Here is a 12,487-nt window from a genome sequence, read left to right as displayed (position 1 = left end):
ATAGGAAGGCTGCTCATGTTTCTGGACATCTGGCCCTTGGTGGCCCTGCTTGGACAAGGAGGGGACTGGAAGGAGGATGGACCAAAAGGCCTCCAAAAGGCCTGCCAACCTCAACCAGTCTGTGATTCTGTGATTGCAGCACCACTAACACTGGAGCATTTCACTGACTTGTGTTAGCAACAGTGATTTCTAAAAAGCACTTTCTCAGTTACCTAGTTACCTCTAAGACAGTAGCAACAACTCCCACATTATGCCCTTTCCTCATTTCCATATAATGACTCTCCCTTTCCCTTTTCCTCTTTCCTTCAGGACTGAATGTTTGTCTTAGGCATGGCCAGACCTCATTCATAAATGTTCTTCATGTTTCCACACTATGGGCTTGCATTATCCTTGAAGAAATCTCTGCTTCCAACCATAACTGGCTGTAACTCAGTGTTTGCTAGTTTTCAACTGTTACAACCTGAGAGTGCAAATCTCAGCAATGCTCGAGAACTCTCCTCCTTTTTTTAAAACTCAGCCCCAGACTTTAGGTGCACAGCAAATCTCACACTGCACAATATGGGCCTTCCTCCTGTATCAGGGCATGAAGCAGTTCTGCAATTCAGAATTTTAAATACATAGAATCAGTAGTTTCAGAATTTATCCTCAAATGAATGCCATGCTGCCTGCACAAGCTTTTCCTCTCATCATGAGGGACCCAGCACTCAGCCAGGGCAATGTGTTTCCTATTGTGCTTTGTGGCAATCTGTATTCTCCAGATGAAGAGCACAGAGAACTTCTCCCCACAATTTGGCAAGTGAGGAGTTAGAGAAGCAAGTAGGTCACATTACAATCCAAAAGCAGCATCCAAGTCTCATCTCCTACCACCCCAGTTACAGCTGCTTCGGGTGGCTTTTAGTTTTTTTTTGTCCATTTGTCAAGTATCCCCTTCACACTGTCCAGCTACTCAGGTGCACAAAGCTGGGACTGCCTCTTTTGCCAAGTTGTTGAAGTTTCCAAAACAGAAGCATCCAAGACTCTACTCTCCAGCATGACATCTTCCATAGAGACTGGTACCTCTGCAGAATCCTTGAGTCTGAAATAAAACCCATCTATTGTCATAACTTCCTTGGCTCTGTTCTGGACAGCAAGATTGTTTCCCAATAGCTTACTGAGGTGCCACTTCAGCAAAAACTGTTTCTCTGCAATGAGGAAAAACCAACCAATGATTGAAATGCATAATTAAAGGAGAGAAAAAAATTACTGGAAGGAAACAGAAGACAAAAAAAATGTTTATGTATATCACAGAGACTTTACATTTTGTGAAGATGCAGGGGGCATGGAGACATGATTTCTATAGGTGGCCTGAGGCAGGGTTTGACTAGACAGTAAACAGCATGAATTGGATATAACTGGTGCCAAATATTTCAACAAAAATAATTTGTAGTGTGATTCCAATTGGTTGCATGTGCTTTTAAGTTATTCTGACAGAAATCTGATCATAAATGCCTTGAGGTTTCCTCCACTGCTTCAGAACTGAAAGGCTACTTTCCCTCCAGCTGCAATAATGTGCAAGATCTCAATTTGATGACAAATGTCATCTCACTCAATGTTGCTTGTTTGAATCTTTACTTTTGCAAGAGTTACAGTATTTGTATGTAGTAAACTAACATTTGCTCAGACAATTTAGTCAAATTAAGGAAAACAAAACATGTAACATAAGTAAAAGGCTGTCTCTCCAACACCATCTATATTCACTCTGGAATTATTTTATCCATATTTAAAACAGAACATGTCATATATCCCATCAAACATGATTTAAATATCTATGCTCTCTCATGGACTCTGTGGCATTTTATCCACTTTAGTTTTCCCCCTCCTTATAATGCAATCACACTGTTTCTTTGGATCTTGCTTAATCTGCAGAGGCTGCAACTCACACGAGCAGCACTCAATCACATTAAGGCATTTAAGGATTCAGACTCAGAGGGCACAGGCAAGTAAGGAATAGGGAAGTGACATCTTAGATGTTACCAGACTCTTGTGACAGAATCTGGTCTCATACTTCCCTGTTCATTATTTTCATAATTAAGCAACTTTTGCTTTTCTGTTCTTGTCCTAAATATTTTCTGGAATTGAACTACACCTCCCTGTTCCAGGAATCAGCCAAATATAGTTGCTTTCCAGGAACATGTAATTCTGTGCAGTGCAAGCATGACCAGTTCTCCTTTTATCTCTTCATTTGTGTACCCTTCTGTCCTGGCAGGTGTGTAGAGTGAAGACAACACAAACAATTGCTCCCCTCTCTGGGTATCCTCCTTACTTCCCAACTTTGCTCTTCTAGTTCCCACTGCTGATGCTCAAAGGAACAGGGACAAAACACAAAGCCATCAATAAGTAAATTCCACACACGTGGGGAGCCTATAGAGCAGCGGTCATAACAAAACTGTGATTAAAGCAAAGATACAGAAGAGAGACCTGCTGAAAAACTTCAGTCAGATTCTACAAGGCTTGGTTGTCCATTCATTGCTTTGAAGGGTGAGCTCTGACAACCATTTCTGTTTCTCTTGCACACCTGGCCTTCCTTCCCATCCTAACTCAGGCTGTCCTTTCCATTGCCAGTCTCCACTGGACTGGGGAACCAATCCAGCTGCAAAATTACCATTTTTCTCTGCAGGCTACTTTTCTTTAGGTTAAGGTACTTTAATTGGTCCATGCAATCCCCCAAATTGCTGTGCAAGGAGGGTGAAAAGAACAGGCAAAGCAGTTGCTTATCTCTACTACAGCAGCTGAATCCCCAGTGTGAAACCAAAGCTTGAAAAGCAATGTGAGGGGAAAAGTAAACCTTGCTGCTCTGCTCCTTCTCAGTTTCTTCTAAATCTGTGGTCATGCTTCCATCCTTGTTCTTCATACTTAGTGGAAAATGACTGCTTGTAATTCATTAAGCTCACTCAGAGTATGGAATACACATGAATCACTGCTGCCAATTTATACACATTCAATGTTTCTCTTACCTGATTCTTAGGCAGATGCACTAAAAACTTACATTAATTCCCTGTAGACTGCTAATTTTCTTTTTAATTTAAAAAACAGAATGAGATGAGTTCATGGCCACAAAACTGTTTTCTTAATTTTTAATTGACTTTTTCGCCTTCTTACGTACTTATTAATACTTATTGTACTGCTCTAGAAAACTGACTGACCCTAACTTCATCTACTTTTTCTATTACTATCCATCTTGCAACCAGTATAAATCCCCCCCCCTTCAATTTGTCATTCTTAGCATCTTATTCCACCCTATCTTCAAACAGTCCCTCAGCACATTATTAGTCCCTTTTGTCTTCTCTTGCTCCTTCTCTCCTGCTGCACAGGACATTTAGCATGCACTACATCTGTGATGTGGTGTGTCAGTATTCCCAGGTCTATTCTGAATTTTTGGGCTGCTCTCCCATGAGTGGAAACTGATACAGATCAGGCAGGTATGAGTGCAGTAGAGCTGATGGAGTCATGTCTGCTTCCACCAATGGCAAACTTCACTCACCCTTCTCAAAATCTCCTGATAAAGCAGCATTTACCCAATAAATGCCTGACCTGCCTCCTAAGGCAGGCAGGAGTATTTCTGTCACCCTCCTGCTACTGAACACCACCACTGCCAACAAATACTGTGTCTGTACTGCAAAGTAGATGGGAGCATCCAGGCCCACAGTCCCAATCCTTGTGCCTTGCAGATCAGTTAGACCCACTGGATTTTGGTACAAAGCTCCCTTGTCTTTTATACCAAACTACAGGGAGAAGGAAAGAAAGGGCAGGGAGTGCACCTGGTGGACACACGGATCTCATCCCAGCAGGCTGGGATGCCACTGTGGCATACACCTGGGCACTCAGATTTTTACTTGCTTTTTCTCTCCTTCAACCCATTCCTGGACAAAAGTCTAAGTATCCCTGTATTTTCTTTCTCAAAGGCTATTAAGCAGGTATCACTGTGCCTGGAAATCCATTCTTACATGTATTGAGTCCAGGCAGGTTAAAACATCAACACAGAGTTTTCCAGTAACTCCTCCTCTCTCTCTGCACCAACAAGAAGAGATAAAGAAATTTATACAGATATAAATCTAGCCCTCTCTCCATTCTCTGCCAAAATGTCAAAACAAATCAGTATATTGAGAAGAACTGTCACAGCAAATACAACCAGATTTTTGCCTGGTTATTAAAGGAATATTCTATACAGGGATGATGAGATCTGTATCTAAAGATGATATCAGTATTTTCCATGTCTAGACTACACAACATTCACTAAATTACTCAAAGAAATCTTACACTGCTTTACTCTCCCAGCAACTCCTCTCCTCCCTCTACATGCCTTCATACTTTACAGATTAATATTTACAAGCGTGTGTCTACCTTGTTATTCTTAGAAATAACATGTAAACATTGCCTGACAAGCATGCCTCCTAAAAGACAAGAATGAAGTCTGGATGACCCTAGTCCAGGGATGAAGCTCATCTGTGTTATCAAGACCATGTCATGTTATGGAACACATAAAAAATAAAACCAGTGAGCCATCAAGAAGAAAACCAACCAAACTGACCCTTACCACACCCTATAAATTGCTTCATCTTCATTTCAACTTCTCAACAAACCCAGCCTAGCAGAAAGAATGCTGACATTGCTGGATGTTTTGTTAGGATCAGTAATTTTCAAGACAAGATTGCTAAAAGCCCCCAGAAACTTGGTCTGGTGTCACTGCTGCCCTTGCCACGAGTGGGACAGTGGAGTAGATTCCTCTTCAGCTCCAAGTTATGCTGTGATTCTCTGCCAGTGTTTTGTGTATCTGACAAGCCGTAGATTTTAAAAACATTTTGGATGCAAGTCCCTCAAAATGTGGAATTTTCACGTGTCTGCCTATGAATCAGATGTGCACTCTGCACGCACATGGAAACCAGCTGGCTTTGCACAGTGCTCTGCCAAGGGCCAAATCCACAACAGTAAACACAGGTGGCCAGGCTGACCTACATCAGCGTTTCTGGGGTGCCTAGCACTTTTCAATGCATTCAGCACAGCAATTTCTAAGGTGAGCTGCAGGAAGAGCAGTAATTCTTCAGCAGTAACAACAGCAAGCAAGATGTGCAGGGACAGATGCTGCACTGTGGTACCAAAGGATAAGAGGCTGCATTCAAACATCTTCCCTATGCTGAGCCTTTCAAAGCAGAGAAACTCCTTGCACAAAGACACTTTTTTCTTCAGTGAAATGCAATGTTTCTAAGAAGATCAGGATCTACACTCCCTTCTGCCCTTTGTTTTACATGCTTGGATGACCAGATTTTTAGAACGGGTCAACCAAATTCCAGAGCAGTTTATCAGTCACTTAACAAGCTGTAATACCTTGACTGCATACCAAGGTCAAATATTTCTGCAGTGCTGCTTTTATAAGGCCTTGTCAACATCTTAAATAAGATAACATTCTTATCTCTGTATCCAAGATATTTTGCAACTTCATCCCATCTATCACACCTAGCATGTATTTTGAATAGATCACATTTAGAAACAGTCTGCATACCTCCCATCAAGATGTTTCCCATCCTTCTTTTTTTTTTTTTTTTTACCTCTACATTAACTTTTAATTCTTCTGTTTGGCACCTCTAGCATAAATGAAATTACAAAACAGGAACCATCCCAGAATTCTGCAGTAATGTTTAAGGATGCTATAATCAGCTTCATGAAAAAGGTAGGCTGCAAGACTCATTAATCCAGGCTACTTGCTTTTACCATGTATAGTCATACAAGTGGCACAGACTGAGTTTTGTTCTGCCTTTAAAAAAAAAATCTAAAAATGTTTCAATTGATCTTCCTTCCTCTAGTCTGAGCAAGCTGATATTTATATTTTCCGTAACATAAAAGACAAAAGCTGCACTGCCCTGCACATGAATGGCCCTTGGGCCCCGCCTGATACACTATTCTTAGCAGCTGAGGTAAGTAATCTCACACATGGCAAAATCCACATTCAGGTTTCAGAGAATGTGCATCTTCTGCTGGCTGCCTGCAGATGTTGTTATGGGAAGCTGATCACTGAAACAATGGAAGGCCCACAAGAAGGGTGCTCTGGTGTAGGTATGTGACATGTCAGTTCATTTACTGCTCTGTCCAGGAAATCGGTATCTTTCCCTAAAATTCTTGGCTAGATGTTACAATTGGCTGCATAAAGGTATGGGAAGCATCACATGAGCTGTTAAAAGCTTGCTTCGTCTTACCTCAACTTCTGGAACTGTTTTATTGATCCAGTTAATGCAATTTCCTATCACATCTTTAGGTCATAGGTCGTAAAATTAACCCTTCAAATTCTCCTCACACAACCACAGGATAGTCAAGAATGGCAAGGTTGGTAAGGAAGACTCAAACATTTCATTAGCATCTAATGGAGGGGAAAAGGGAAGAGGGACAACACTTCTGGTCTGACATCACAAGCCTTTCTTGAGGCTAACTGAGAAGCATCAAGATTGATCAACTAATCTGAAACTAACTTTCAGTTGTCAAGGCTGCAAGAGCATTGCTCCTGTGGGACAGTAAACAGCCAAATGCCCACATAGATGCTCATCTGCTGATTTAAAGCATAAAACCTGGGAGATGCAACAGGACAGACTGCACTGCTGTGTTTGTCATGGCTTGCCTGCATAGCCTCACAGAGCCCAGCACAGGGCAAAAAGTACTGTAGCTGCTCCTTTCTGTACAACCTAAACAGTTAATCCATGTGGCCAGGTTCAGCAGGCACATGCAGAAATTTCATCCTTCCCAAACTACAAGGAATCTTCATCTGTCAACAGCAATCTCTTCATTTCCCTCATGGATCAGCTGCAGCCTGGCAATATGCTGAAGCATGACTGCAGTTACTGTAATTCTTCAAAAAGCTTGGTGTTGTTCACAACAGGTTTTGGCTTTCCTAAGTCTCAACTAGCTTCCTTCTTCTGTCAGTCACTGGGGCTGGATGTACAACACAGCATCAGTGAAATGACAGCACAACAACTCCCTACTGTTTAAAATACACTTCCACTGTGCATTAATATTCTGTCCATGAAATCCAGTTACTGCTGAAGGAGTAGTCACCTATGCACTATAAAACAGTGAAGCCTTCCAGTGCAGAGCAGCAGCAGCCCACATACATAACCTCTGCCACCATGCATTGGAAAGCTGCTACTCAACAGCAGCTGCTGTTTTCCCATCACATACTGATTGCAAAAGGGAGAGGAAGGGCCAGAAATCCCCCTGATATATTACAGCACACTGGCTTCTCAATCAAATTGAAGCAAAGTAATGCGAGGACTAGGACATACTGCACTTAACAAGCAACTTCACAGCTCTTGGGAGGTTTGTGTCTCGGAAAAGGTGGGATCTCATGCCACTGCAGATCTAAGTGTCCTGGTGTAGAAGGACATGTTAGGGGGCACAGACACACTGGAAACCATCTAGCCTTTCTTCAGGTTTTCAGAACAAAGTGCAACCTAGCAGCAATAACAAAGGAAATGCACCAAAAATCAAAATCACTTGCAATAACAGAAAGCCAGCATTGTCCTACAAAACACACTGAAAGTATGATGGCATCTTAAAGAATTTCCATTACATGTGAAAAGATTTTAAACCAAAATGATTTCACTATTGTCATTTCAGTAGGAGAACTGTGTATTCTTTACAATTTACAAAATCACTACCAAACACTGTTAAAAACTCCTGACAAATTTGTACACTATCCTACCCTTAAACTAATCTATCAATATATCCCCTTTGGCTACCTTCTTGGCCAGCAGCCAGTTAGTAAAAGTAGTAACCTTAGATCACCTTTGTTCCAGAAGGCTACAAAATCACACTCATCAGAGTTTTCCCTGTACTCACTGCTAAGTGATGAATATTTATATTGAGTTTAAAGTTATATTACTCAACAAAAATACTGTAGTTGTGCCAGCCACTCTCACCCCATTACAGTTATCCACATTCTGGAGTAGCTGTTTTTGCAGAACAGAAGCAAACACTGCTACATGCAGATGTGACTACAGGTACACATAAAAGGTGTAACATTAAACACTACCTGGGCAAGTGTTCCATATTAATCTTGAAAATAAAGATGGTCAAAACCACATCACTTTGCTTTCGCTGTGCTTACTACTGTCTTGTGACAGCAAGCTACTGCACTATCCAGTGCTGAGGCTGCCAATGAAGCACACGTGTCAAGACTTGCCTTACTGAAACATAAAACATCTCCTCTGCTAAATCCCTCCCCTGCCTGTGGTTTGTGCCTCTGTGTACACACACACGTGCTCACTCTCTCTCTCCCTGCCTCTGTCCTATCTTCTCCCTAGAGCATCATACCATTAACAGGAACATGCTGTGCAGAACTGAGCTTCAGTTTGAACACCAAGAAAATCCGCTTCCCACTGCTAAATCAATGCCAGAGAGTCCTTGCAATGAGAACAGCCTATCCAAAACAGTGTTGAGAGGAAGTGTAAAGTGGCTGGAGGAGTAAGCCAAGCTTAGTAAAGCATCTGCATACTGCTCAAAGTGAGAAGACTGAAGTGAAAGTCAACCTTGATAAGACTGGAAAAGACAGCTCCGTGCATGGTGTGCAGTCTGTAACCGTGAGAATCCAGTGCTAGAAGTGCAGCAGCACCACGTTCCCATATATGTGCCCTCCTGCTGTTGTAGTGACAGGTCCTGAACCTACTGATTCTAAATGCTGACCAAGGTGAATTGGCCTCCACAGATTTAAGAGTGGTTAGGACATTTGTCTTAGAAGCCCTAGTTGTGACATATGCTACAACACTGAGGGGATTTTAAATACAGCTGGGATGGGAAGCTGGAGGGAAGAGCAGGGTATCCAGACAGAGAAGCTGTATCATTATGCTGCACTGGTCTTGCCTCATGGATTTTGGACCGTGGGTGAACAGGACCCTTCCACTCTCCAGTGGCAGTCCCGCCAGCCGGTGCCAGGCCGGGCCGCTCACTCCGAGCACGCTCACAGACACGCTGCTGACCGGACAGCCCTGGCACTGCTCTTGTGCGGGCTGAGCACAGTGTGCCTTCCAGCCATTCCCCTCATGGCCCGGGGTCCTCCTCCTCCCGATGCCTTTCCCAGCCGTGCCGGTAGCTGGCATCCAGCGGCGGGCAGAGGGTGGGCGGGAGCGCAGAGCAGGACAATCCCCGAGCCTCCGCGTCCTTACCGTCTCTGGGTCATTCTCAAACACCTCCCGGGCCTCCTCCTTGCTGCAGTGCTCCTCCACGCACTCCCTCTCCAGGTGTCCTTGCTTGGTCTCCTCGAAGATCTGGTACGCCCGCCGCTGCCGGTGCCGCAGGAACTGGGCGGCTTCCGGGGCGCGCAGCAGCACGGCTGGGCAGCCGAGCCGGCACGGCGGGAGGCCGGGAGCAGCAGAGGCGCGGGAGAGGAGCGGGAGCAAGGACAGGCAGCGGTGAACAGCTGAGCCCACCGGATCGCCCCGGACCCCCGACCCCCGCCCCGCACACCAGACCGCCCCTCCGGGGACACCGAGCGCTCTCCGTGCCCGGGGCGCCGCCCGTGGGCCCCCGCGGCCTCAGCGCGGCCCCTCACGGCATCCCCTGACCCCGCCGCCGCCCTCACCGCAGCCGCGCATCCCCCGCACCCCAGCCAGCACAGCCCGCACACACGCAGGGCGGCGGGGATGCTCGGCGGCGTGTGCGGGAAGCACGAACCCCCCGCGGTACTCACTCTGCGAGGAGTCCGCCGCCAGCAGGACGAGCAGCAGGGCGGCCCCGAGGGGCGCCGCGGGATGCGGCATCGCGATGCGGCGGCGGCGGCCGGGGCCGGGGCCGGGGCGGGAGCGGCGGAGCGGGAGCGGCGCGGGCGGCGGGCGCGCTGCTACTGCGGGAGCGCGGCGCGGAGCCCGGCGGGGGAGCCGCTCGCCCGCCCTGCCCAATCCTCACCAGGCACCGCCGAGCCGCTGCTCACGGACACACCTCGCTGGCTGGCTCCCGGCGGAGCGGCCGCCGGCCCGGCCCCGCGTACCTGCCCGGAGCGGCCGCGGCGAGCGGCGGGGGCGGTCACGGGCAGCCGGGCCGAGGGGCGGCCGGCAGGACGCGGGCAGCGGGCGGGGAGACTGCGCCCTCACCTCCAGGCACATCGCTTTAATAGCTCCAGGCACATCTCTTTAATAGCTCCGGGGCTCATCACTGGGAAGGGAGAAGCTGGCACCAAACCCAAGCCAGTCCTGCCGTAAATTAGAAACTTGGCTCTCCCCACACACCAACACAGGTTTCGTCAGAAACGCATTTTCAGTTTGTTCCAGTATTTTAGGATGAACTCCCCAGGAAAGAGATTAATGTCTTTTGTTACCAATGTGTTGCAAGCCATGCTTTACAGTCCTTTGTCCATCCGAAGTTCCACAGGACACTTCCACCGTGGGAAACCCTGTTAGCTGTAACCTAGAGCTGTGGGGTCAGAGCTCAGAGGGGCTCTTAGGCTATCTAGTGCCACTGCTTTAAAGCCGTGCTTTCTATCTGTACTGCTCTGTCAAAGGGTAAGTGTGACAGATAGCTCCAGTAACACCATGTCCATACATTCTTCGAGAAAGCTTCAGTGGCATAATTTGTTTCAGAAAAAGAACTTATCTAGTTTTAGTTTGTTATTTAGGTATATCTAATACAGATTTTGTGTCTCCACAATAATTACTGCAAATATAATAAAACAAATGTAAACAATGTATTCATATCCCATAGTTGAAGTAAAGTAGGTGAAAACAGAAGAGCCAGCCTCATTCAAAGCATTTGTTCCTACGCTGGTATCTTCTGTCTGACAATACCCAATAGTAGAGATACAGGTAAGAGGTATAAAAACATAGAAATCACCATTAAGTGGCTTTTTTTTTTTTTTTTTTTTTTGTTCTGTTTTCAACTCCTGAAGTGCAGAGGGAAAGCTCTCAGGTGAAATCCGGTGGCAACCCTAGCAGCCACCAATGTACCACTTCTCTATGAGTTTGTCCAATAGCTTTTTGATCTGTTTGTACACCTGGCCTCCAGGAGTGGTGGGAAGGGCTCAAATTTGCACAAAGGCTAGACAGGAACTTTTTCTCACTGGTTTTAAATCCAGTGCTTAATAATTTTACAGGGTACTTGAATTTTTGTCATCTAAGAAATAGTGAATGATCATGCCCTATTTGTTTCCACCACACCAGTATATAGACCTCTCTCATATGATTTCAGAACCATTATTTTTCCTGATCTGTGGAGCTTTGGTCTGTTACTTGTTTCCAAACCCCTCTGAGCTAGCATTGCTCAAAGGAGCAGTCCTTCCAGTCCCTGTTGCTTTTTCCTGTCCTTTGGCCACATCCATTTCTTGTGCTAGCATGCTGCAAACTCTATCAGAATAATCCAACAAAAATGATTAATTTTGTTCATATCAGTTCCCCCACTGAGTTGCTGAGCAGCTGCACAAACACCGAGAGGGAGAGGCTTTCAGGGATGACAGCGAGTAGCTGCAGGCAAAGGAGCTGGGGCCTAATTTCATCAGCAGAGCTGGCCAAAGTGGTTCATGAAGCTACAGCTGAAGGCAGAGGTTTCCTAGGACTGGCTGCCACTTTCCTCCCTCTGTCATGTATCCTCCTGCCCATGTCCACAGATGTGGCTGTGCCATTTGAGCCCAGTCACCTGGCAGGAAACTCTTCTTTTTTTATGTGTGTGTGTCTGTGTGTGTGAGTGTGTGTGTCTGTGGGAGTGTGTGTGTCTCTGTGTGTCTGTGTGTGTGTGTTTTACCAGGTTACTGTGCTGAACCAGCTCAGTGACAGCATGAAGAAGTGTGGAGTGGGATTACAGCAGTAAATCCATAGTCAGCTCTGGGATTGCAGCCTAAGCCCCTCAGACACCATTCCCCACCTTTTCATCCTGCCCTGTACATTTGCTATTTATACTTCTTTTCAGACAATTTGGGCAAAACTACATGCAATATACAAGATATGATATTATAGCAAATGTCCTGCTTCTTTCTTAATTCTGTTTTTTTCTTACTATTTTCAAACATTGCATGGGTCAATTCTTGACCTGGTCTCTCCACAGAGCCATGAACAAGAGGTCTGAGATCTCTTTCCTGAGTGCAGATTTACCAGTGAATGCAAAGGTGAGGGCTGTGTTTCATGGGTGTGTCGCTTTGTGTGTCTGTATATTAAGTTTTCCTTGTCATTTATCACCCTGTCACATGAAGAGTGTTATCAGGTGATACAGCCAAGCCAACTGAACAGCTTCTTGCTACCAAAACAGGTTGTCCCACTCTGCCTTCCCTCTAAGCTTCCACCTTATCCCTGGATGTACAATCTTTGTACACTTTTGTCACTGATGTGACCTCTCAGCAAGTAAATTAAACTCACTAAGTCAAGATAAAAGTTAGAGTTTTTTGCTAAAAGTCTCCTGGTATTCTTGATTACCAGTTTAAGATTTGTCTGTTCAGATGAATTTTGTATTATCTGCCAACTGACCTCATGGCATTAAGTTTCTCCATAAA

The 12,487-nt window shown here is 45.4% G+C and overlaps 1 protein-coding gene across 1 annotated transcript in view; it reads right to left on the bottom strand.

Annotated features, from left to right (window-relative positions):
- GAS6 (growth arrest specific 6) overlaps positions 1-9,789 on the bottom strand; it is a 39,749-nt gene extending 29,960 nt beyond the window's left edge. Inside the window, exons 1-2 of the mRNA XM_063149892.1 lie at positions 9,707-9,789; positions 9,183-9,349 (exon numbers count right to left, since the gene is read on the bottom strand). Coding sequence (XP_063005962.1) covers positions 9,183-9,349; positions 9,707-9,776 — 237 coding nt within the window. The 5' untranslated portion in view covers positions 9,777-9,789. The remainder of the gene's footprint in view (positions 1-9,182; positions 9,350-9,706) is intronic.
- Between the last annotated feature and the right edge of the window lie 2,698 nt (positions 9,790-12,487).

This window comes from Melospiza melodia, chromosome 2, assembly GCF_035770615.1.
Source record: "Melospiza melodia melodia isolate bMelMel2 chromosome 2, bMelMel2.pri, whole genome shotgun sequence".
NCBI classification, from domain to species: domain Eukaryota; kingdom Metazoa; phylum Chordata; class Aves; order Passeriformes; family Passerellidae; genus Melospiza; species Melospiza melodia.
The sequence above is the reverse complement of the archived record's forward strand: the minus strand, read 5'-3'. Positions and strand labels throughout refer to the sequence as shown.